Source organism: Zootoca vivipara, chromosome 13, assembly GCF_963506605.1.
Source record: "Zootoca vivipara chromosome 13, rZooViv1.1, whole genome shotgun sequence".
NCBI lineage: Eukaryota > Metazoa > Chordata > Lepidosauria > Squamata > Lacertidae > Zootoca > Zootoca vivipara.
Genome location: NC_083288.1, coordinates 25,583,530 through 25,608,253, shown reverse-complemented (window position 1 = coordinate 25,608,253; position 24,724 = coordinate 25,583,530). Strand labels below are relative to the sequence as shown.

At 45.7% G+C, this 24,724-nt stretch overlaps 1 protein-coding gene across 9 annotated transcripts in view; it reads left to right on the top strand.

Moving 5' to 3' along the window:
- Nucleotides 1–24,724, top strand: part of GRB7 (growth factor receptor bound protein 7) — an 81,750-nt gene that overhangs the window by 53,856 nt on the left and 3,170 nt on the right. For all 9 annotated transcript variants that reach the window (XM_035136634.2, XM_060281501.1, XM_060281500.1 and 6 more), the window contains 12 exons: nucleotides 2,278–2,473; nucleotides 4,635–4,782; nucleotides 11,228–11,384; nucleotides 12,028–12,149; nucleotides 13,956–14,036; nucleotides 14,366–14,503; nucleotides 16,123–16,233; nucleotides 17,377–17,475; nucleotides 19,135–19,209; nucleotides 20,397–20,513; nucleotides 22,045–22,105; nucleotides 23,674–23,761. In XM_035136634.2, the coding sequence (XP_034992525.1) occupies nucleotides 2,278–2,473; nucleotides 4,635–4,782; nucleotides 11,228–11,384; nucleotides 12,028–12,149; nucleotides 13,956–14,036; nucleotides 14,366–14,503; nucleotides 16,123–16,233; nucleotides 17,377–17,475; nucleotides 19,135–19,209; nucleotides 20,397–20,513; nucleotides 22,045–22,105; nucleotides 23,674–23,761 (1,393 nt within the window). The remainder of the gene's footprint in view (nucleotides 1–2,277; nucleotides 2,474–4,634; nucleotides 4,783–11,227; nucleotides 11,385–12,027; nucleotides 12,150–13,955; nucleotides 14,037–14,365; nucleotides 14,504–16,122; nucleotides 16,234–17,376; nucleotides 17,476–19,134; nucleotides 19,210–20,396; nucleotides 20,514–22,044; nucleotides 22,106–23,673; nucleotides 23,762–24,724) is intronic.

Below are 24,724 nucleotides of genomic sequence, written 5' to 3'. Positions count from 1 at the left end.
TGCAGCTGTCCCATGCAGGGACCGAACCTGCAACCTTGGCATTATCAGCACCACGCTCTAACCAACCGAGCTATGCAGGCTGTCTCCATTTACACCTTGAGAGCCTCGTGGTGCAATAAGGCTGAACACTGGGCTTTGTTTTCCCTTCCAGACTATGAGTGGGCTCAGTGCCTGGAAAAGAGAAAGAAAATGTTCCATGCTAATGTCTGCCAAGGCTATCTACCTTTTCACTTTAAAGACCCAGTAGCTGTTTGACATGGTCAACTAGGCAGGGCTGACCAGCCTGCTGAGGAGCTCTGAGGAAGCTGGACCAAAACTTCAGAGCTACGGCAGCATGCGGTCTTTGTGTTGAGTCTTAACTCGGCTTGTGGTTAACCATTTAAATGAACTGGGGATTCAACAAGTGAAATTCGGATTCTCATCTCCATTGGTGTTTTAGTCATCTGTGCAGCCAACTCTCAGGTGCTCTTTATGTGCTCCACCACTTGACCAAGAGACTCCAGTATCCAGAACATGAGCTCACTCTGCGAAGTTAGAAGGCAAAATGAGAGATTTGCCTAAAGCAAGGATGGCAACCGGACTACTGACTAATTGCAATCTTGGTCAAACGGTTGGGTGGTTAACTTAGTGCACTGCTCAATTTCCTGTGCTGCTGCAAAGCTGCCAGAGTAATCCTGGGGAAGGTAATTCCCCCCAGAGGCTTGCCAAAGTCTTTGCCTGTGCATATTCCCATAAACGTAGATCAATACCATCTTGGCTGGGCTGGCCTTTAATGCAGGCTAGGGGTACATCTTTAATTGTAGTATTTTCAAGCTAGTTTCGTTGTGTCTAAAATCCCAAATTATGCAATTTAACAAGTGAAAGTTTGCATACTCTTGACACCAGCAGAAATTTGGCCTGGTGGGTAAGTCTGCCCTATTGTAATTTTTATTTTTATTTTGGAAATATTTTTATTGGTTTTACAAATGCAAAATATATATGAACACAAACTGTAAAAACAAATCTGTATAAAGAGATTCTCGGAATCTCAAGACTTCCCCCCTTCCCCTCTGTGGGGTCCCTTTTTAAACATCTAAAACTGCATATTCATCCATACTCTAATTTTTATATCAAACCATATTATCCATAATAATTTTTACAGTACAAGTGAGTCAAAATCCTGCTCTTGTTTCCATCTGCTTACAGCGGTCTCCTAAATAACTTATAAAAATTTCCCATTCTTTTATAAAGTTTTTATCCTCTTGGTTTCTGAGTTTTCAAGTCAGTTTTGCCATTTCAGCATAATCCACCAGCTTGGTTTGCCATTATTCTCTGGGAGGGACTTTATCTTCTTTCCAGCTAATAGCATCCGGGCAGCCGCTGTTCCATACATGAATAGTCTTTTCTGCTCCTTTGGTATATCAGTACCTGTAATTCCTAATAAAAATGCTTCTGGTTTCCCCTATTGTAAATTTTACTCAGGGGATGGGGAACAACGAGAACATGCTCAGGGTTGAATTAAGCGGTTGGAACCCTTCGGGGTAGCAGGTGAGGTCTCCGTGCCTCTGAATGGCCCGTCACTCACCAGATCCCTCTACTACTTGCTGCTCCTGTCACTCACTCTCCATCGCATCTGTCGCCATTACCACTCGCTCATACACAGACATTGATGGTGAGGGTCCACTCCTGCTTGCTCACCTGCCCACTTCCTCTGTGCAGTGGCTCTGCCGACTCCCCACCACTGCCCTGAAGGAGAGGGCAGGAGAGTGAGCAAGGAGCAGCAAACAGTTTCTGCTGTTCCTCCTCGCCAGGGACACTCGCTTGCCCACCAGCTCCCAAAATGAGTGGGCTGGTGGCAGCAACAATGTTGATATACTCCCGTCACAAGGAGGAATAATGGCCATCCATCGCCAAGGACCACCATGTCTGAAGCCCCGCCCAAAACACACACACACACACACACACACACACACAAGGCAGCACTGCCTGAATTTCTAATTTTCTTCCTTTGAATAAATTTGGAGGCCCGGCAATGTGTCATTTCAAACAGTGCGCTTTCACATCTCCTTTCAAGTACATATAACCATAAATACAAGAGGTCCAGAGTAACAGCTGTGGAAAAACTAGTTCAGACTTAAACTCTGTAAATAATTTAGCTCCGCCTAGGGATCTTGTAAGATTTGGATGTTTTGCTGGCTCTTGATTTCACCTGACGTGGAAAGATGGATAGGCAAAAAAATGAAACAAATCAAAGGGATATTTAGCCAAGTTATGGGGGTCTCCTCTCCTTTGCTACAGATAATGACATGGACCTGGGAACTCTCCAAAACAACATCAACAGGACTTTGGACAACGTTTACGAGGATGGCCTGGAATCAGACCACAGTAGGCCCCTTTCAAACAGCAACCCTCTCTGCAATGGTGAACAGGCCAGTCTTCTGTCCGGTGGCGAAGTTGTCAAGCGCTCTCAGCCTCTGCTCATCCAAGCCAATAGGTATGTGGAGATGGAGCCAGGAATTGTGGGAAACTCCAACCATTGCCCCCCACTGCTTATTTTGTGTTTAAAAATGCGAAGTAGTTCTGAGCTGATTTCTTTTTATCTCTGGACATGCGCAGAGTGCATGGCTCAATCTGAGCTGATGCTCAGCCCTGGAACAAGACAAATACAGGTGTGATGGTCTCTAGGCATGAACTGAGTTGATTTCCTCATTACTGAGGAGTCACAGTCCGCCTATCTGGGAGTAGGAGACACAAGTTTCCAGGAGTCCTTGAAACCTGTGCTCCCAAGGCACAGTTCCCACCTCAGTCAGGAGCAGGGAAAGAAGTCGTGCAGATAACCAGCATGCCGTTTTCTTTGCAAAGCAAGACTGCAAAACAAGAAGATGGATTACAGATTTCATTCACGGTGAAATTCATTAGTTGTGTGTGATCACAGGGGAAGCAGGGGATCACTGCTTCCAGACAAAGTGTGAGCTTCCTCCTATGACATGATAGGAAAGTGGGGCTTGAATAGGCTTGCAATGGACAAGCAGCTTGATAGGATGAATCTAGGTCAGACATTCTGTCCCAGAAATTTGAAGCCCTGAGCAAAATTCAGAGTCGGTTTAGTGGCTTCTCCTCGGGGGAAGCATTGAGAAATTCAGAGAGAAGCCAAGAGGGTTTCGATAAGAATTACGCACTCAGCGGTTCGAATCCCCATGATGGGGTGAGCTCCCGTTGTTCGGTCCCTGCTCCTGCCCACCTAGCAGTTCGAAAGCACGTCAAAAGTGCAAGTAGATAAATAGGTACCACTCCGGCGGGAAGGTAAATGGCGTTTCCGTGCGCTGCTCTGGTTCGCCAGAAGCAGCTTAGTCATGCTGGCCACATGACCCGGAAGCAGTATGCCGGCTCCCTCGGCCAGTAAAGCGAGATAAGTGCCGCAACCCTAGAGTTATTCGCGAGTGGACCTAACGGTCAGGGGTCCCTTTACCTATATATATATATATATATATATATATGTGTATATATATATATATATATATATATATATATATATATATATATATATATGGGGTGGGCAGGATTGACGGTAGGGGGATTCTCTTATCTCCAGTCTGAAGGTACACAGCATCATTTCATCTGAAGCTGAAGGCTGGGCTTAACTAGTTCCTGGAAGCAAGACCACTTGGGATCATACATAAGCCACTCTGAGCAGCTTCTCTAAGATGGCTGCTTGGCCGCTGCGAGAACTGGATGCTGAGATGGGCATTACTCTGATTCAGCAGCCTCTCCTTATGTGCCTCCCAAGTCTTGTCTCACGGAGGATACCTCCACAACACTGTTGACATGCAATCTTTCATGCTCCATCACGGTTGTGCACACATAAAAAGTTTGGTGTGCTGTGCCAGACAGATTTCGGACTAACTGCCTGTATGTGGTATGCACTGGCAGGAAAAGGCAACGTTCATTGGAGTTAATCATTAGCTTCCTTCCCTGCTCGCGGGGCCAGGGCCATGGTGAGATGGAGCACAGCAGGATTGCTGAGTTGAGTGAATTTTCTGAGGCTGGCTCAGGCCCTTTGCCCAGCAGATGGAGTGCTTTGTGGTAAGGGTAGGGACTGAATCTGACACACTGAATTGAAATATCCACCTGTATCTTTGGCTGTGGGTTGGGAACGTGTTAAAAAGGTGCAAAAAAAAAAGGGGGAAATGAGCGCACAGTTCAGCTTCATGAGAACATTTGCTTTCTTGTTTAAAAAGCAGGTTTCTAAGTATATGTAGAATGCCTTATGAAATCTCAGAAAGTTGGCTGAATAAGATTTCAAGTGGTTGTGGTCGAGGGGAGACCTAGCTCATTACTCGATGGGCTAATGCAGCCCGTTATCCTTCCCCATATTCAGCGGAAGCAGAATACAATTTGTGCAAAATAAAGAGCAGTCATGCAAATTTGGTGGATTTGTTTAGTTTATTCAGGATTTGGATTGCCTAGATGCTGAACTTGAATATCTGTGGATCTAGCCCTGGCCCTAGATCTCTAAAGTACATAAGGGTTTCAGACTTTCTCATGAACAAATAGGTTTTACTCACTAACCCAGAAATCTCACTCTTCCCCCTTTATGAGGATACAGCACTTCAGGCCTGCATGATAATCCTTCTGATGTGCTTCTTTTCCTTTAGAAAGCTGAAAGAGGAGGAGGAGCAGCAGCGTGCCTTATCTTTGCCCTCCATCCCAAACCCTTTCCCAGAACTCTGCAGCCCCTCCAACTCACCCATCCTCAGCAACTCCTCCTTGGGACCAGGCTCACCACGAGAAGGAGGTTCTCATGTAAGTGTGGCTCTTTACGTTTTGGGATGGAGGGCAATCAGAACAGGGATTAATTTTGACACAGGGTTTGCTAAGGCATGGTACTAAAAGCTTTCTCTTTTGGTGGTGGTGGTGGGGCGCTTGTACAGCCAGCTAGCTACATGTGAAATCAATGAGGGGGCCCCTGAGAATGTGCAGAGGATGTTAAGATGAAGGGCAGGGCCTTATAGTTTACAGAGGCTGTGAAGGGTTTGCCCAGAGATACATTGTGCCCCCATCTCCTCCCCACCGTGGGGTTCCTTTCAATTCACAGACTTGAGTACAAAAAGAGTACAAAACACAACCTAAATATGAAGAGAGTTAACGACTTGAAGAACCTGTTGCCATTGTCTCCTGCTCCAATCCATTAGGTAGGGCTCAGCCAGGCAAGGCTAACGACTTGCACCCCATCTCGCAAAATCGCTAACTTCAGTTTTCAAAAAGACATGTTTTGTAGAAAAACAAACCAACTGCACATAACTCAAAACTGGCAAGGTTGTTTCAAATTGCAAGGATAAGCAATACGACAATCTTTGATTATCTTTCTCAAATACAAAAGTAAATGTTTTCACACACAAATCATTTTCGACAATCTGTATAAAACTGTGCCCCACAAAGGTCAGTACTGTGTTGCTCCAAGGTCTGGGCCCTTGGCAGCTGCCTAAGTTGGCCTAATGATAACACTGACCCTGGACTGCGCTGGAAAACATTCAGTAGGGTATAAGAGTAGTTGTTTTCATTCCCCCTCTCAATCCCATTTCCTCAATTGCATCCCCTTCCCTTCATTCCCATTTACTGCAAGCCTAGGCTGTGCGTATGAAGGTCCTGGGCCGCCCAGACGACAGGACCTCCCTCTCGGCCTTGTTGATGTGGTGCAAAGGAAAGGAAAGCAATACATTTGGCACCAGCTTGGCTGTAGGAGTTGCCGGGAGGAGGCATACAAGACACCACCCAACCACCTTAGGGACTCCAGATTTGTGTAGCCTTTTCTTCTCCCGAATTTATCCCACAAGGCCGTGAGTAGTGATTTTTCCTCTCTGGAGAAAAGGGGTCGCAATGGAGAAAACACAACCTTTCCTTCCCATTCTTAACAGAGCCGGATTCTGTGGTAGGGTCAGCCAAATCAATTCTTGCTTTGGGTAGCAATCCTGTGCGAGCTGGCCTTGCATTAGGCTTTTCAGCCTCATCTTAGAGTTGAGACTTAAACACTGTCTGGTGTGATCTGCTGCTTCCCCCCAAGGCCCAAACTACCAACAAGAAGAGCCAGAGAGTAAGAGTTAGAACCAAGGACTCGATGGGGCGAGGCTGGCTCCCATGGGGACTGTTGCCAAGGTCTCAGGTTTTGTTTGGCTAGCCTCTGGGCCTCCGTTGGGAGCCTGTAATTATGGGACAGGAGGTCTCCAGCTGCCTGGGAAGTCTTTCAATCCACCTGATGCCTCTTGCAGTTTCTATCAAAGGCCAACACAGATGCTTTTCACCTGCACCCAACATGGATGTTCATTTTTGTGCGCAGTATACAAAGGAGCTGATAGGAGACTAGAGAGCAAGACGAACGGGCAAACTGCTTCTGTGTTATCTCGCAGCTTAACTGTGCTTGGTGCATTTTCTTTAAAAAGAATTGATTTATGTATTTATGCGATTTAATATCCTGCTCTCCAGCTCAAACTCGGGCTCTTACGACGGCTCATGATAAAGAACAAAATAATAATAAAACCCATGAAATTACAGTAGAGCAACAGAAGGCTTAAAAGAGCAGCAGCAACTTATCAGTAGACACCAATAGAAGACAATAGCTGTATATCTATACCCACTTCCTTCAGAGTGAACCCCATTGTACCAGGGTGAGAGAGTCAGGATGGTGTAGCAATTAGTGCATTGGGCTAGGACCTCCGGGTCTAGGGTTCAAATCCACACACAGCCAGGAAGCTCACTGGGTAACTTTGGGCTGTTCACTTTCTCTCAATCTAACCTATTTTACGCCGTCGTTGTGAGGATAAAATTGGGCAGGACCAAATTAATATCTTTAAAAAATGTATTAACTTCCTGTTGGACGTATTGCAAAAGGCACAAAGGACCGTCGCAACCTTGCCATCTTCAGAGGAGCCATAAGAGAGTAATTATCAGCCTTTTCTCTGAAGAGCTCTCGTCCATCCTTCTACAGTATTTGGAGGCTCTCAGAATCTTTGCCAGTTTCCAGATTTACCGACAGCCCAGCCTGAGATCACCGTTAAAGTGTTTATGTGGAGATTGACAACAAACACTCCCTTGCCTTTCATCTGAAGATGGGGTGCCTACTGTTCATGGTGGGGCCTCCTAATCCTTCCCCTGGGATTCCAGCCAGAGTGCTTGGCACTGGTCAGGGAGCGGGAGAGCATAGGTGTCTAAAAACCAATTACTTTCCCACAGTCTTCCCCAAGCAGGTCAGCTTTCCCTCTCCGTCATCTCAAAAGCATGCTACAAGATTTGAAGAGCTGCTGTTAGATTTAACACAGTGTAAAAATTTTTTTTGAGAGGTTCCCAAATGCATAGCGAACAAGCAACTTTCCAAAACACATAGTAAATTTCAAACCCAGTCGCTCTTGTCTCATCTCAGCCTGTGGAAATTCCTCCGGAACATTGAAGCAGCTTAGTAATTGGTAAATTAATCCAAAGTCCAGCTTAGCTCCTCCTTTCCCATGTTCCTCCTATGCATGATTGATGGCGTTCAGTTGCAAGTTTCCATTCCAATGTAGCAGCCAGGGCAGTCTGGCCTTGGGTTATCTCCTTTTTCTGGAAAGAAAGCAACTGACCCTTGGGGACGTGCTGCCCTAACAGATGATAGGTCCTTTTAGAAGTGTCTGGGCTGCGGAGTCCTTCCTTAAATGGAGCCCTTGGCCCATGCACTCGCATTGTTAGCATGCCGGCTTAGCGACTTCAACCTGGCCACAAATCCCTCTTGCGCTAGCCACTGCGTCATGCGCAAGGTCCTGCTGCATGGGTGATGCTTACACATATTGGTCCTGCTGCATGGGTGATGCTTACACATATTGGCTGAACCTTTACGTCAGGCACTCACAAATGTTATTTGTCTATTGGGGAGGTGGGGGCATGAAGGTAGCACACACGCTCTCCTCAAGTAGTGTAAGGATACTGAGTAATATCTAAAGGTAAAGGTAAAGGGACCCCTGACCATTAGGTCCAGTCGTGACCGGCTCTGGGGTTGCGCGCTCATCTCGCATTATTGGCCGAGGGAGCCGGCGTATAGCTTCCAGGTCATGTGGCCAGCATGACAAAGCCGCTTCTGGCAAACCTGAGCAGCACATGGAAACGCCGTTTACCTTCCCGCTGTAGCGGTTCCTATTTATCTACTTGCATTTTGATGTGCTTTCAAACTGCTAGGTTGGCAGGAGCTGGGACCAAGCAACGGGAGCTCACCTCGTCACAGGGATTCGAACCACCGACCTTCTGATCAGCAAGCCCTAGGCTCAGTGGTTTAACCACAGCGCCACCTGGGTCCCTTGAGTAATATCTACAAGGCTTTATTTTACAACTATGTACAAGTCAGAGCAAAATGACCATGACTGTTCAGTCAGAGTCAGAATCCGGAAGTGGCGGTTTTTAGGACCTTGTCCAGCAGAGTAGCCTTGCCGCCCTGAGTCTCCTCCTCTCCTCCCGTCGCTTCTCCCCCCTGCGTTGCTGGGGCGAAGGGGGAACGGTCGTCCCCTTCCCTCCTGAACTACTCAACTGTTGACCAGGCTCCTTGGCCACTGACGCCTCCCCTTCCACAGCACTCTGCTCAGGTGCTCCGGGCCTTTCCTGGAGAGCGGTGCTCTGAGCTGGGAACATGTTGGAGCCCCCGGCGCCACCCAGCTGGGCTCTCTGCTGATCCCTGGTGGTCCCCTGACAAGTAGCCTCTCCCACTCCCCCAAATATCAGGATGGCTGCCGCTAATGTCACAGCACTGCATCAGCTCCGACAGGTGGGAAGGTGGAAAGAGGACGTGTATTGATTGAAAAAAAATAAAGACCTTTTCATGGCCCGGGGAGGCTGGTTGAAACAAGGGAGAAAAGAGCCAGGTGGTGACTGGTAAACCCTTCCACTCTGGCTTAGGTCAGGGGCAGGGGACCCTTTTCAGCTCAAGGGCTTAGGGAATGTGGCCTTGCGAGAGCCCCAAGAGTGAGATAAAGAGGCTTAGGGGGCTGCTTTTGGTCCCTAAGCCCATATCCCTCAATTGTCCCGCCACAACATCCTGCAATTGCAGAAGCCATTTCTGCCTCTGATTGGATCCTGGAATGTCCCATTTTGGCAGACCTGAATCAGATGGAGGCAAAAAGAGGGCCCAGTTTCTATACCTCTGAACAGAATCTAGACCTAAATGAATATTCATGTAGCCCCAGGCCTTTCATTAAAGGTAGAGGTAAAGGGGCCCCTGACCGTTAGGTCCAGTCGCGGACAACTCTGGGGTTGTGGCGCTCATCTCACTTTACTGGCCGAGGGAACCGGCGTACAGCTTCCAGGTCATGTGGCCAGCATGACTAAGCCGCTTCTGGCGAACCAGAGCAGTGCACGGAAACGCTGTTTACCTTCCCGCCGGAGCGGTACCTATTGATCTACTTGGACTTTGACGTGTTTTCAAACTGCTAGGTTGGCAGGAGCTGGGACCGAGCAACGGGAGCTCACCCCGTCGCGGGGATTCGAACCGCCGACCTTCTGATCGGCAAGCCCTAGGCTCAGTGGTTTAGACAACAGCGCCACCCGCGTCCCTAGGCCTTTCATCAGGAGCCAGCAAAAGCACCAGCTTTTATTTAAAAACAAAGTTGGCTATTCCATTATTTGCCACCTTCCCCATGAAACGAGCTTAGGAAAGGGAAGAGGTGAATTGTGCAACAGCTAGAACAGAAGCCCCACTGGTAAACCAACAAAGGTTTGTGGCACCTTAAAAACTAACAGGTTGATTGTGGTGGAATGGAGCCAGCTTCATCAGGTGCATGTAGTGTTGCCCTGCGTCGGCAGGTGCGTCTGTGTCTATACACACACAGGTATAGAGGAAGGACATCGTAAACAGTGAGTCAAATGTGAAACGGCCAAGAAATGCAATAAGTACAGTTTGTGCCCACTCAAAAACAAACAATAAACCCTGCTGTGATTCAGAGAGATGTCTGGCCATGTAACTCCTCTGCCCCAGAAGGTCTGGGGAATCAATTGTTGCCTAATAATAGAAGAGGAGACTCAGCCCTAGAGCCTGTTTTGAATACCATGTATTTATGAAGCAATAGTAATGGAGAAAATGTATTTAAGATGTGCAGAGTGCATTTCCCCCCTCACCATTAGATAACCATGCCTGGAATAGAGAGTTGGGCTGTATTTCAGTAGACAAGATGTGGCACAGCTCCGATAACTCTCATTTAATAAATGTAGCACAGAGCCCTGTGATTTTGTCGCACACCACCCCAATCTCTGAGTGGGGGTTCCAGGTGCTTCCCCGGGGTTCGTGCTTCCTTCAGAATGAGGCACAGCAGAGACTGTGGTGTCTTTAGGATATATGGTTTATTTACACACTCATATATACAACCTGAGCCTACCATGGAGGGGTTCACGGCATTAACACCCCAAAAGGGTATTATTTCTCCCCTCGCCGCAGGCTTGGATTCAGACTGAAATCGAGCCTTGTTCTTTCTCTCTCTGCTTTCCAGCTTGCCTGTCTCTCAACACTGCAACTCTTTGCTCTCAATGCTGGCTTTTTCCTTATAACTACCTGGAGTTGAAGGAGACATCCCCTGCCCATTTGCCATCTCCCACAGAGCCCCTTCCTGTGTTCTCCTTAATGGCCCATCACCCAGGCTATCACCTCACTAGGAGGCTGACTTGGCTATTCCAAGAATTGGAAGCCTTGATTAATTTTTTTAACACTCGCTGGACCCAATCTCACAACAATACGATTGACTCAGTTGTCTTACTTGAGCAATTGGTTTGCTCCCTCTTGTGGAATAGTTGGGTTAAGGAGAGATCATCTCCAGCTGACTAAGAATGTAAGATCACTGCAGTCAAAGGAGGTCAGTATCCTGCTTTCCAACAGTAGCCAAAGCAGATGCTTCAGGAGTCCCCGGTTCCCCCTTTCTGCTCTGCAACATACAAGGGTTCTGTGGCAAATATTAATGTTAAGCAACTTCCTGGATCACCCCAAGGGTCCATCTAGGCCAGCGTCCTGATTCCAACAGCAGCCAGCCAGAGGTGCCCAGGAAGTCCACAAGCAGGACATGAAAGCAAGGCAGTCTCCCTTTGCTATTTGTCTATCAAGGATAATGGCCCCTGCTAGACCTCTCCTAAGCCATCTAAGCCACTGGCCATCCCCAGGGGATATGCTCATAGGTCTGAACCATCCTTCAGCATATGTGCTTCTCTCCCTCCCCTCTTAACCTCTGCTCGCTTTCTCTCCCCCCCCCCCCAGGTAGTGAAGGTCTACAGTGAAGATGGGACTTGCCGCTCTTTGGAGGTCACAGCAGGGACCACGGCTCGTCACGTCTGTGAGATGCTCGTCCAGAAGACTCACGCTTTGCATGATGAGTGCTGGTCCCTAGTGGAGGTCTATCAGCACTTGGCTCTAGGTGAGGAATGGAGGGGTTGAGAGGACCAGGCAGTCTATGTTAGTGTGCATAAACACATGCTCTCTCACACACATTTACCGTATTATTAGAGGGCATCATGACAGAGTTAGGATTAGGGATGTGGAAGAATTCTGAAAGCAGAAATGGGAGCAGAAATTGCCCAAGTTTGTTTATTCGTCCCATGCCAAGAATGGAAAGGAATCCAAGGAATGCTATCCGTATTAGATGTAGTTTTCAGTCCAGAAACAATGCATGATGGTATGTGATTGGTGGCATTCCCCTTTCTGGTTTGCATTGTGTTTCCTTTGCGTTGAAAAGAACGCTTTGAAATAACATAATAATAACATGAATAATTGCAAAGCATTTCACCACAGTGGTCAGTGAGAAAGGGCAATGAAGTTTTTAATCAGAAGGTGAACTGCAGCAGAACAGAAACAAACTGCTCGTCATGAATACGGGGTGGAACGGACACACTTTCTTTTCCTGTGTGCAAGGAACGTTATATTAACTAGCATGCTTAATACCCTTTACTAGAGCTGTTCTCCATATTGGGTCAGCATAGAATAGAAATGAGCTGCTAAAGGGGTTCTTAAACCCAAATTGCTATTTCTGTTTTAATCTCTCTCTGCTCTTATTTTGCCAGAGCGATGCCTGGAAGATCATGAGTCTGTGGTGGAGGTTCAGGCCACGTGGCCTGTTGGGGGTGACAGCAGGTTTGTCTTCCGGAAGAACTACGCCAAGTATGAGCTGTTCAAGAGCTCGCCAGTAAGTGGAATGGACCATTAAGCCAGGAGGGGAGGCCATTCTTTCCTTCCAGCATTAAATGGAAGCTTCCTGATCCTCTGCTTTTTTAAAAAAACACCACCCTAATTCCACATCTGTTAGCTTGTATGAAATGAAATTGTAGCACCTGCCGGTTTTGATTAGTAAACGTTTTGTGTTTCACTTTAGAATCCTAAACTCAGTTTCTGCAAAACCTCTAGGTTTTACTACATTATTATTTATTGAATTTATATACCGCCCTATACCCGGGGGTCTCAGGGCAGTTCACAGAATAAAATCAAGATATGAAAACCACAAAATACATCATAAAAAAGTAAAAACAACAACCCAATAGCCCCCCTCCCCCAAAACCACAAAACACATTTCTGCATTACTTGAATTTATATCTCTGGCTGTAAGATACAACAGAAACTTTTATTATTATTTTAGTTTTCAAATATGAAACGTATCTTATTATACCAACTGATAATGTAAAAAGTACACAGCGTTTTATATTTTGGGATGTTCTGCTTCACAACTACAAAAATAATGTTTCCATATACGCTGTAAGCCGCCCAGAGTGGCTGGGGCAACCCAGTCAAATGGGTGGGGTGCTATCATCATCATCATCATCATCAAGATCCCTGGTCAGACATTAAAAGCCCTCAGCAACTGCCATCATCCCTGGCCTCTGGCAATGCTGGCTGGGGACTGATCAGAGCTGGGAAGAAGCACCAGGCTGCTCTCGACCTTTGGGTGCTGAGTGCGAAGGTCTGAAGGGGGCCTCTGCATGTGCTCCGCTGAACTTGCGCAGAAGTCACCCCATAACTGGGAATCCCGATAAAGACCTTCCTACGTTGCTGAAGAACCACAGGGACTTGTGCCTCAACCTCCCCACCTTATTTATTTTTTCGTAACAAAGTTTTTCATTTTCATCTTTTCAGCAGTTTGGTTGCATTAGAGCACATGGCATCAACAATTACGTAAAAACAACAACAACAGCTATAAACACTCAGATAAACGTTTCTAAATATATTAACTAAGTTGTGTCAAAGTGTGTACAGTGGTACCTCGGTTTACAAACACAATTGGTTCCGGAAGTCTGTACTTAACCTGAAGCGTACTTAACCTGAAGTATGAGTGTAATTGGTTCTGGAAGTCTGTACTTAAACTGAAGCGTACTTAACCTGAAGCGAACTTTCCCATTGAAAGTAATGGAAAGTGGATTAATCCGTTCCAGACGGGTCCGCGGAGTACTTAAACTGAGAGTACTCAAACCGAGGCGTACTTAAACCGAGGTATGACTGTATACCAAAATGATTACAAATATTGCAGCCATGAAATGATGTATAGTGGCGTGTATTGCTTAGATTGGTGACCATAAGTATTTGTTGCAATAACCATTAGAAATTATATGACTTTATAGGGAGAGGCGAGGGAGAGGACAGCGACTTTTTACTTCCTACTTCCCCTCCCTTTAGGATCTTAGGCTAGGGAGCACATTATTTTGATACTGAATCTTTATCTGTGTTATATTAGGTGTTATAGAGTTTTCAACATTAAAGAATGGGTGCAATAAAATTTTAAAGAGAGGGAGAGAAACAAATTGAAGCAAAAATGGAGCACATCTTGGCAGTTTCTCTCTCTCTTTATTATGAGGATAATAAACTTGTCCTTATTTTTACCTTTTAAAAAATAACATTGAGAGCATTTCCCCTCTTTTGGCACTAGAGACACCAATATGTGGCAGCCAAATTGTCTCTGTGTGGTTTTGGAAGGCTCACCCCGTTCTTTTCTTCTCCATTGCAGCAGTCACTGTTCCCCGAAGCCATGGTTTCTAGCTGCCTGGATGCAGCCAACAAAGGCATGTCCCATTCAGAACTTATACAGGTACAAAACCCACCTGCTTCCTTTCCTCTACCCATTCAGACCTGTTCCCATTCCCTGGTCTTCATATATTTCCAGAAGGATAAAGCACTGTTCTTGGGTGGCCATGCTCTTATGCCTAGCGCAATTCACTGGGAAACACTAGGCAGCCAGAAGGTGTTGCTGGGGGTCTTCTGTATCCCCAGGACTGCACTCCTGAGCGTCTCCCACACAGCTGCGCCCTAAACTGAAGGGCTAGTTGTTGCTGCCAACATGGACTGCCAGCAGCATTGGCGGTACCACTTGTCTACCTTTGCCATCCTTTTTTTTTTTTAACTGATTGTCTCTTTCAGAATGTGCTAAATTCAGGAAGCTGCCCCGAAATCCAAGGGTTCATGCACCTGAAAGAAGTTGGACGCAAAGTATGGAAAAGGTTTTACTTCTCCCTACGGCGCTCTGGCCTCTATTACTCAACCAAAGGCACATCAAAGGTAAGGGGTGTGCATTGTGTGGGTGGAGGGGTTGGTGTTTTATTCAGTCATCCAGTCCTGTTTGCAGCCCATCAGGGCAATATTGCTGTGCTCTATCGGAAAGAACAGCAGCCGTCAAGGAGGCAGAAATGCCTGAACCACCGGGCGATTTAATTGAATAAGGCAGACTTTGGCAGGTACCTTATTTCAGTCTAAACGGCTGCATGAAGCTTGATGCCAAGACCAGTGGCTTAGGATGTGTTTTGCCAAAAGCTGAAAGTGCCGTACAAACTGCAAACTACCGAAAGCAAAATCCATGCCCTTCCATTTTTCTTGGTATCTGAAATTAAATGAATCTAAGTTATGCACCACAGAAAGAGGAATTATTGAACCTTAGTAGAATACTCAGTACTGATTTCCCAAGCCCTTCACCCACCTTAGAGCAACAATCCTTGCAACACCTTTGTAAGGCAGGCTTGTATTATTTTCCCCATATTACACATAGGGGGAAGGCACAGACTGAGATATAGTGGCTTGTCTATGGTCACCTGTTGAATTGAAGGCTGCGACGAGTTCTGAATTACTGACTTCTTTCTTATTCACAAGAAAATTTATATTAGTTAGTGCAGGGGTGCTGCAGAAAGAATGTTGTTGGTTAAGGGATCCATGGACTCAAAAAGGTTGAAAACCTCTGTCCTAGTGTAATCCGAATGCGGAATTCTTCTTTTAGGCTATCCCTCGGCCAATAATGCGAGATGAGCGCGCAACCCCAGAGTCGGTCACGACTGGACCTAATGGTCAGGGGTCCCTTTACCTTTACCTTAACCACACATATATGTGGGAATGTTTAGGCATGTGGATGAGGAAATAGTGTTTAATATATCCTATCCCAGCTTGTGTTAGCAAGCTTCAAACTTAGCACATAGCTGCCAAGTTATCCCTTTTTTAAAGGGATTTTCCCTTATGCTGAATAGGCTTCCTCGCGAGAAAAGGGAAAACTTGGCAGCTATGCTTAGCAGAGTTTACATTCCCTTCTAATGCACAGGAAAAACGGTTGCTCAGGCTTGGTGAAGCCTCTATAATAATATATTATTTCTTGGATTTCCCCTTTATCCCTCTTAAAAGAAAAGACACAACACAGTGCTCTTTAAAAGTATAAAAATAGTTTACTTACAGACTTCCTGAGATACAGCACAACTCAAGAGGTAGACTAGCTTAGATAAAAGTATTTACATGTTGAATCTGCTCCATAGGGGAAGGCAGATTCATTGTTCTCTTGGCTGGAAGCCAAGAGATCTCTTTCTAGATGTTGCTTCCTTGAAGTGTGTGGTCCAAGAGAGAGAACATGGCTGCTGCCCTCTCCTTATATTTACCTGGACAGGTAACTCCCATCTCTGCTAGATGTGGAGGAAGTCCAACTCAGATCAATGACAGGAAACTGACCTGGTCAGATGTTCCTCCCTGTGGTCCCTCTAGGAACTGTTGTGACTTGACTGCACTTAACCTTTTACATCCCACAATATACAGAACACACCTGGTACCTACCTCAGCAAGCAACCGAGAAGTCAGGGGTGGGGTAGACCCTCATGCTGTGGAGCATAGCTTCACACTTCATCTGTTTTTGGTCTTCTTCATGCCAGGACCCCCGACATCTACAGTATTGTGTCGACATAAACGAATCCAATATCTACTACATCACCCAAGGCAAAAAGCAATACAGCACCCCCACAGAATATGGCTTTTGCATCAAGGTAAGAAGGGTGAGAAGCACTCATTTAATAGGCACAAAGAGAAGTGCCTGGTGGTAATACAATAATATGGTGCGCTTAAAATACATCCATGGTTAGAGCAAGCAATGAGATGTCTTGGACAGAATCCACAATCAAACCTTACCACAGCTTTTCAAGATTATTAAAATACAGTGGTGCCTCGCAAGACGAATTTAATTTGTTCCGTGAGTCAATTCGTTTTGCGAAAAATTCGCCTTGCAAATCGCGGTTTCCCATAGGAATGCATTGAAATTTCTTTTTTTGCCCATAGGAACGCATTAATTAAATTTCAATGCATTCCTATGGGAAACCGCAATTCGCAATACGATTTTTTTGCAAAACGAATTTGTCTTGCGAGTCACCATCAGATTGCAAGACGCATTCGTCTTGCGAAAAGTTCGTTTTGCAGGGCATTCGTCTTGCGAGGTACCACTGTACACACGCATACTGATTTTTAATCAATAAAGTCAAATTGTGCCTCCCCTGCACCCAAAAGTTTTAATCTTGACTATACACCAGTGTTTCATACAAGTGTGATAACTGAGGCACCCTTATTTTAAAAATAACAATATTGAAGGCACATGTCACTCTTAAACCTGACAAAGCTTACTTTCAGTGTGTGTACATATATCTCTATCTCTCTATCTATACCCACCATCCCAGGATCCCCCCTCCTGTTTCTGCATGAATCACTTTTCTGGGCATGCCTCAAACTGGAAAGAGGCAAATCCAGAGCACTAACTCATGCAGTGATGTGGCAGGTACCATCCCCCAAGGGTGGGTTATCTTGCTGTGCCCCTGTGTTGGGACTGATTACTTTTCCAGCCAAGCCCAGAGCAGGGAAGGGGCAGACAGAGCCCCAATGGAGACTGATTAGAATAAAGGAAAGCCAGAACAGTACATCAGAATAGTGAATTATGCAGAAATGCAGACTCGGTGGATGCATACTTTTGGAGAATTTAATTATTTAATCTCTCGATTTGGTTGATCCAGATGGGGAGTGGGTTCTGTGGGTCAGGGCTCATCTCCAGAGCAAATGAGTTCTGACACCTTTCAAAAAATGGTTGGGTGGGGCAGTCTTTGACCATCATTTCATGCATGTGATTATTGCTCTTACCTCTGCAGCCATGCAAGGCACGAAGTGGGGCCAAAGGCCTGAAGCTCTTCTGCAGCGAAGACGAGCAAAGTCGCACATGCTGGATGGCTGCCTTCCGCCTCTTTAAGGTACAGGGAACTCTTCTAAAATACGACGTCAATAGAAGATTCCTCCTCAATGCAAAGAGCCACTTTAAAGGAATGGTTTTCATCAGGGCTGCAGAATAAGAAGGAAGAGTTATGCTCCTTGCTCCTTGTCTGTTACAAATACAGGGGCGTGGGTGGCGCTGTGGTTTAAACCACTGAGCCTCTTGGGCTTGCCGATTCGAGGGTTGATGGTTTGAATCCCTGCGATGGGGTGAGCTCCCGTTGCTCTGTCCCAGCTCCTGCCAACCTAGCAGTCCGAAAGCACACCAGTGCAAGTACATAAATAGGTACCGCTGCGGCAGGAAGGTAAACAGCGTTTCCGTGCACTCTGGTTTCCGTTACGGTGACCCATTGCACCAGAAGCAGTTTAGTCATGCTGGCCACATGCCCCGAAAGCTGTCTGTGGACAAATGGCAGTTCCATTGGTCTGAAAGCGAGATGAGTGCCACAACCCCATAGTCACCTTTGACTGGACTTAACCGCCCAGGGGTCCCTTACCTTTTTTTTACCGTGCTACAAATACTAATTAGCCCGCCCACTGCAAAGTTACTATTTGCACTAAAACTAAACTAAACTAAAACTAAAACTGTACATGTTAAATACAAAGACCCATTTAATGTCACATCAAGTTTGACTCTTGATTGCGATTTGAACTTTGGACATACCGATGTTCAGACCCAGTTCACTACATCTGTAGTCTTCAAACTGCATATTCTGACAATTTCTGAGGATATGTGGACTTCAGAGAACTCGAATACAAGGTTTCCTGTTGTGGGGGAGGAGACAAGTTTTTGACCAGAGTTCATTTGCAGCTTGCAGCCACAGAGGGGTCCTAGTTGGTTTGAGTTTGCACAGAGCAACAGGTAGATCTGAAAGACCCCCCCAGTTTGTGCTCCACATGAATTTAGTGTGCACCCTAGAATATGCCCCAGATTCCCTTCCAACATTCAGGGGTTCTAGGGGTGATGCCTCAGACTCCTCCTAAACATGTTGCTGTGGAAAGAGCTCCCTGTGGTACAGTCAAACCTCCGCTCCCGAACGTCTCCATTACCATATGTTTTGGCTCCCGAACACCGGAATTAAATCCTCTGGTTTTCCAATGTTTTTTGGAAGCCAAACGTCTGACGCGGCTTCCGCTTGAGTGCAGGAAACCCCTGCAGCCAACCGAAAGCCACACCTCAGTTGTCAAACATTTCGGAAGCCGAATGGGTTTCCAGAACGGATTAAGGTTGACAGCCGAGATTTGACTGTAGAAAGTTTGAAAATCGTGGTGCTACATGGGGTGAGCTGCAGCGATAGATCGTTGCCTCATGGGAAATGTAGTCTCTTGGTTCAAATATTGACATGATTACTGTACAAGTATGCTTCTTCCTTGATTTAGAGAGCAATCCTTTACATATCTGCACAAAAGTAAGTTTCACTGAGTTCAGTGAGGGTTTTATCCCAGGTAAGAGTTGCAGTCTCAAAGAAGTTTTTTTTTTAAAAAAAGAATTCCTCAAATAATTCCCTCTATGTAGTGTTGCACCCAGCTCTAGCAAATAGTAAATGTCATGGTCACTGCCTGGAATATTGATCGTGCTGGGCTGATGCTGACAGCTTTGCCTACCTCACAGATACCAATAGCTACTCTCCTTTCTGCAGTATGGTATACAGCTCTACCGAAACTACCAGCAGTGTCAGGCACGGCAAAGAGCATGGATCGGGCCTGTACCCCTGGTAAGCTCCCTGCTATGACAGCGTTTCAGAGATTTTCATTATCAGTGGATAAAGGCAAACATAATGTCTGTAGAGTAAGGATGGATACACCTTCCTGTCAATTTCCATTTCTGAGTCCTATTTAATTCCACATCCGCTTGGAAATTGTTTTTAAAAGCCTGCACACAAATTCGTACACTGCACATTTCTCCAAATGGACAATTTTTGCTTAAGGTGTGAATTTTTTTCCTAGCAGTTTTCTCTAATACAAAACATTTTTGTATGTTGCTTTCACTAATATGTGGTGGTTTTTTTGCACTTTCCCTGGTAGATGCATTTTTATACACTTGAGCAGGCATAGGCAAACTTGGCCCTCCAGATGTTTTGGCCTACAACTCCCATCATCCCCAGCTAACAGGACCAGTGGTCAGGGATGATGGGAATTGTAGTCCCCAAACATCTGGAGGGCCGAGTTTGCCTATGCCTGCACTTGAGCATTTGCCTTGGGCCTTGTAAGGCTACATAAGAACATCTCCTGCCAGGAGCTTATTTGTAGGGTTGCCAGACTCAATAGAGGGCAGGACTTCTGTGCCTTCAATTGCCCTGCTCTCTTTTGAGTCTGGAAACCTTAAAGAGAAACCAGCAGATCCTTTGTTTAATTTCCAAGCAAAGGGTCTGCTGGTTTCTCTTTAAGGTTTCCAGACTCAAAAGAGAGCAGGGCAATTAAAGGCACAGAAGTCCTGTCCTCTACTGAGTCTGGCAACCCTACTTATTTGGTGTGCCTGAAGTTCAGCCCCAGAGGATCCCTGTCTGCTTTGTGATACTTTATGATCCTTAAATTCAACTATGAGCTGTCAGTAATAACCACTCTGCACCAAGACATGACGGTAAAATAAGGCACTAAATCTGGAATACTCTCCCATTGGAGACTCCCCAGGATTTCAAGCTCCTCCCCCCACCAGAAATAGAAGGATTTATTTATTTTAATTGGCAGGTTATGTCCTTCTATTTCAGGTATTATTACTTTGCTTTTCACTGGCTCTTGTATATGTGTTCTTGACTCTGTCTTTACCCAGCCCGGAGGTATTCATCAAGACTTGATTAAACACATCATTTTAGAAACCGAATTGCAATGTGCCTTTGGGACTGGCCACTTATTATTATTGTAGAGATCTGTTGCTGAACACTTTCTAAAAACAATCCCATAGCGGAGCGTGTCGGATAACACCTTGGTGGCCATGGACTTCTCGGGTTGTACGGGCCGAGTGATTGAGAATCCCAAGGAGGTCCAGACGGTCGCTCTGGAGGAGGCTCAGGCGTGGAGGGTGAGTCCGCTGTATGGTTCCTACTTAGAGATTACAGGGAGCATGGTGGTTAGCTGGGAATGGGGATCACCATATTGGGTGTCTTTATTGAAGCAGGTGTTACATGGGGAGGGGTCTCTTAAACTCCACAGTTTGAGCTCCACCCATGTGGAGAGCCAGTCTAGGGTAGCTGTTCTCCATGCAGGAAAAAGTACCCACCACAGAGCACCAGGCAGATTAGATAGCAAAGATATATAAAGCTGAGGTCCAGAGCAGGATTGTGGATTGTCTTGGGACAAGTAGGTCTAGAATAGGCTCCCCCAATCCAATGCCTTCTGGGTGTTTTGGACTACATTGCTTATCTTCTCCATGCTGGCTGATGGAGGTTTTCATCTAAAATATCTGGAGGGAAGCAGGTTGGGGAAGGTTAATCTAGAAAAGAGGCCGGGGAATTTTGCAAACGTTTTGCACCCACAACGGAGGGTTTAAACACCAGCACCCTCCATCTTTTCCCATACTCATTTGGTGATGATTGAAAGCTGGGCTGGAATGCAAGGTTCACAGAGGAAAGGTTTGGTTCCTTAGAGAAGCAGACCCTAAAACTCCAGGTGGGCATATAGAAAAGTAGTGTGTTACGGAGAAGGCTAAACTGGAACCGTTCTCCCAGATCTGCTAGTTTTCTATGTGCAAGGAACTTTTTTTTTAATGGAGGAGCATTCAGCCACCTGTACTCTGAAGTGGTACAGCCAGACGCAGGTTTCCCAGTTCAAGTGAGAATTAGGGGCAGATTAATCCTGCAGTTATACATAATGGGGAAAATTAGTTCCAGCCTCCTTGACTCCTGTCTTGACTGCTTCCTTATAACTGAGCCATATTTCCCATTGAGATTTGGGGATTTCATGACAATGGGAATTACCATGCATCCATTTAGGGAACACCAAACTTCTTCCGATGCACCAAACTAACTTTTTTTAGTACACCTACATTTTTAAGGGTATAGTTGTTGCCCCCAAACTGCATTTTTGCCCAATTTTTGAAATGTAATAAGGAAATGGAAATGTTTTACTGTTTCAGTTTTCATTATGGTATTCATCCTTTGGTGCTGTTGCAGTGGCAACTTGTAGGTAGACAACTAAAGGTGAAAAACTTTACGGCACCTCGGAGGCTATCGAATTGCAGTTACCGAGCTGTTGTGGACCAGAACCCGCCTTGTCAGATGCATCCGACGAAGCCAACTCTGGCCCACAACAGCTTATGCCGCTCCTCTATTAAATATTGTTCGTCCCGCCAAGCTCAATGGGGCTTCTTCCCTAGGAAATTATTTTTTAAAATATTGTAGCCCTCAGCTGCCAGTGTCACAGTAATCTTTGTTCTGTCTGCTGCAGCAAGACTGCTGCCACAACCACCCTTCCAAATTCGGAATTTAACATAAACAAACGTATTGCAATTTTTTGGGGGGGGGCACTCCTATATGAAACAGGGAAATGATAATTAACATGGCAAGCTTAACATACCTGAAACAACCTCCACTGTTTTCCCCACCATGCTTCAGAAGAGGACAACGCACCGATACAGCCTGCCCACCCCGTTCCAAAGCTCCTCGTTCAGTGCTGGTGAGTACCGAGGGACCCTGGGCGCTGCCTTTTGCTCCAACCACTGGGAGCTGCTGCCTTCAGCCTCAACCAGCACAGTATCTTTTTTAAAAAAAAATTTAATTTTAAAATATACTTTATTAAGATTTAAGGTTAAAATACAGTCCACACATACTCAAAGATCGCAATCGTACCAAACATAAATTCAAATATACAAAATCATATGAATCATAACATATAGAATCATACAAAATCATATAAATTATAATATACAAAATCATATAAGTTGTGTAATAATAAAGAAAAAAAGGGGGAAGGGGGGAAGGATGTATTAGGGAGAAAAGAAGAAAAGAAAAAAGGAGAAAGAAAGGGGAGAAGAAAGAAAGACGAATGGAAAGAGAAGAAAAGAGAAAAAGAAGAGAGAGAAAAAGAGAAAACATACATTTATCTCATCATTCTCATTCAGAAGCAATCAATAACAATATCATCTAAATTCCTTAAAGATCTCGATCTAAGTATCACCTACAACTGACTGGCGGCAATTCCCCACAGGCCATCTCTCCCAGTCCTTACCTGAAAATGCCAAGGATTGAAGCTGGGACCTTCTAGCGTGTTCTGACACTGAGCTATGGCCCTCTCGCCTGTCGCAGATCACCGGCGTAAAACACAACCCCTTCTTTGTTTGAAAATGTAGTAGTAACAGCCGGTGAACGGTTGATAGCATAGGTTCAGGAAGGGGGGCAAGGATAGCTCAGTCTGTAGAGCATGAGACTCTTAGTCCCAGAATCATGGATTCGATGTTGGGCAAAAAGATTCTGGCATTGCAGAGGGTTGGATGACCCTTCATGGTCCCGTCCAATTCTATAATTCTGCCCTAAATTCCATCAGGCATCTTAGCTGATTTCTGGTTTTTATAACCGATTTATTTATTTATTTTGCATTGAATTTCTCGTGCACAACTTTAGAGAGGATTGTAATTAAGTGACAGACTTTTTTTTTTAAAATTGCCTAATTTAGCATTTCCTATAAAGGGGCCAGGCCCTGTGGAGGGTCATCTGAAGCCAGACTACAGCTTGCACCTGGCTGTGCCACCATCTATAAATTCCATTACATGAAACATTGAACATGTGAAGGAGCAGGCTGGATAAGTGTGTCTCTGTGCATGTGCAGATTTATATGGTTTCTTCTGAGCTACAGCACAGCCATGGAGCTTGACTCCAACGCCAAGACCCAACGCTGGCACATATGAAGTGATAGGAAGGGGTACACAAGGCTGCCGAGGATGTAAATGCCGCCTTGCTCTATCTTGCCAGTGCTAAATAATCCTGGCTATCCGCACATGTCTAGGACGAAGGGATGGGTTTTCCAGCTATCTTGAACCCCAGCAACCCTCCATAGCTGCCAAGTTTTCCCTTTTCTCGCGAGGAAGCCTATTCAGCATAATGGAAAATCCCTTTAAAAAAGGGATAACTTGGCAGCTATGCAACCCTCATTGCAGAGACTAGGGGTTGCAATTGCAACAAATAGATTCTTAACACTCCAATCAAGGCTGAGTTTCTGAAAGAAAGCTCTTTCCATTCCTCCCACAGCCATCCACAGAACCCAGCCATGGTTCCACGGACACATTTCTAGAGAAGACACCCAGCGCCTTATCGTTCAACAGGGACTGGTGGATGGGTAGGTTGCTTGCTACATCTCTCCAACGCACAATGCTTGTGCAACACAATCCTATATGCATGCCATACTCGCAGATAGTGCCGTCCCGTTCCTAACTCTTCCCATCCCAAGGATACTGTACAGAACAGGATTACTTCAATATTGCTAAAAGCCATTTGACCCAGGCTAGAGCTGGGAGAGGCAGGCAGTTGCAAAGACAGAATCTTCTTTCTCAAACAACTGAAGCCCATCCCAGCAGAGCCTCTGCCAGGGTTAGGCTGTGAGCACTTTGCCGGCTTACAACGCAGTTGGCCGTTCTTCTCAATGCGGATTAAGAGTGGCTTTGGTGCAAATGCACCAATATGGAGTATTTCATAGGAAACAACAGGATAGTTGTGGGTTGTGGCTAACCTTGTGTTCACACCACTTCCCAAACCAGCCTTGGGGGTGCAGTCTTGCACCTTAGGGGAAGAGGAAGCTGTCTTTCTAAGTGCCCACCTGCCTGTCCGCCTGCTGCCTCTTCCAGTTCTTAAATGAATTACAGTCGTACCTCGGAAGTCGAATGGAATCTGTTCCGGAAGTCTGTTCGACTTCCAAAACGTTCGGAAACCAAGGCGTGGCTTCCAATTGGCTGCAGGAAGCTCCTGCAGCCAATCAGAAGTCACGGAACCTGCAACGGACGTTCAGGTTCCAAAGAACGTTTGCAAACCGGAGCACTCAGGAGCCAAAATGTTCAGGTCGCAAGGCGTTCAGGATCCAAGGTATGACTGTACATTCATTCATGATTTTGACTTCATGTAGTAACACTCTTTTCTTGGTTATGGTTTATAACGGACTACTACAAAGTCAGGCTTAATTGGCAAATAGGTCACATTAGGGGTAGAGAACCTGCAACCCTCCCAAATGCTGTTGAACTCCCATCTATCCCAGCCAGAATGGCCGATGGTCAGTGATGATGTGAGTTGTAGTCCAGCAACGTTTGGA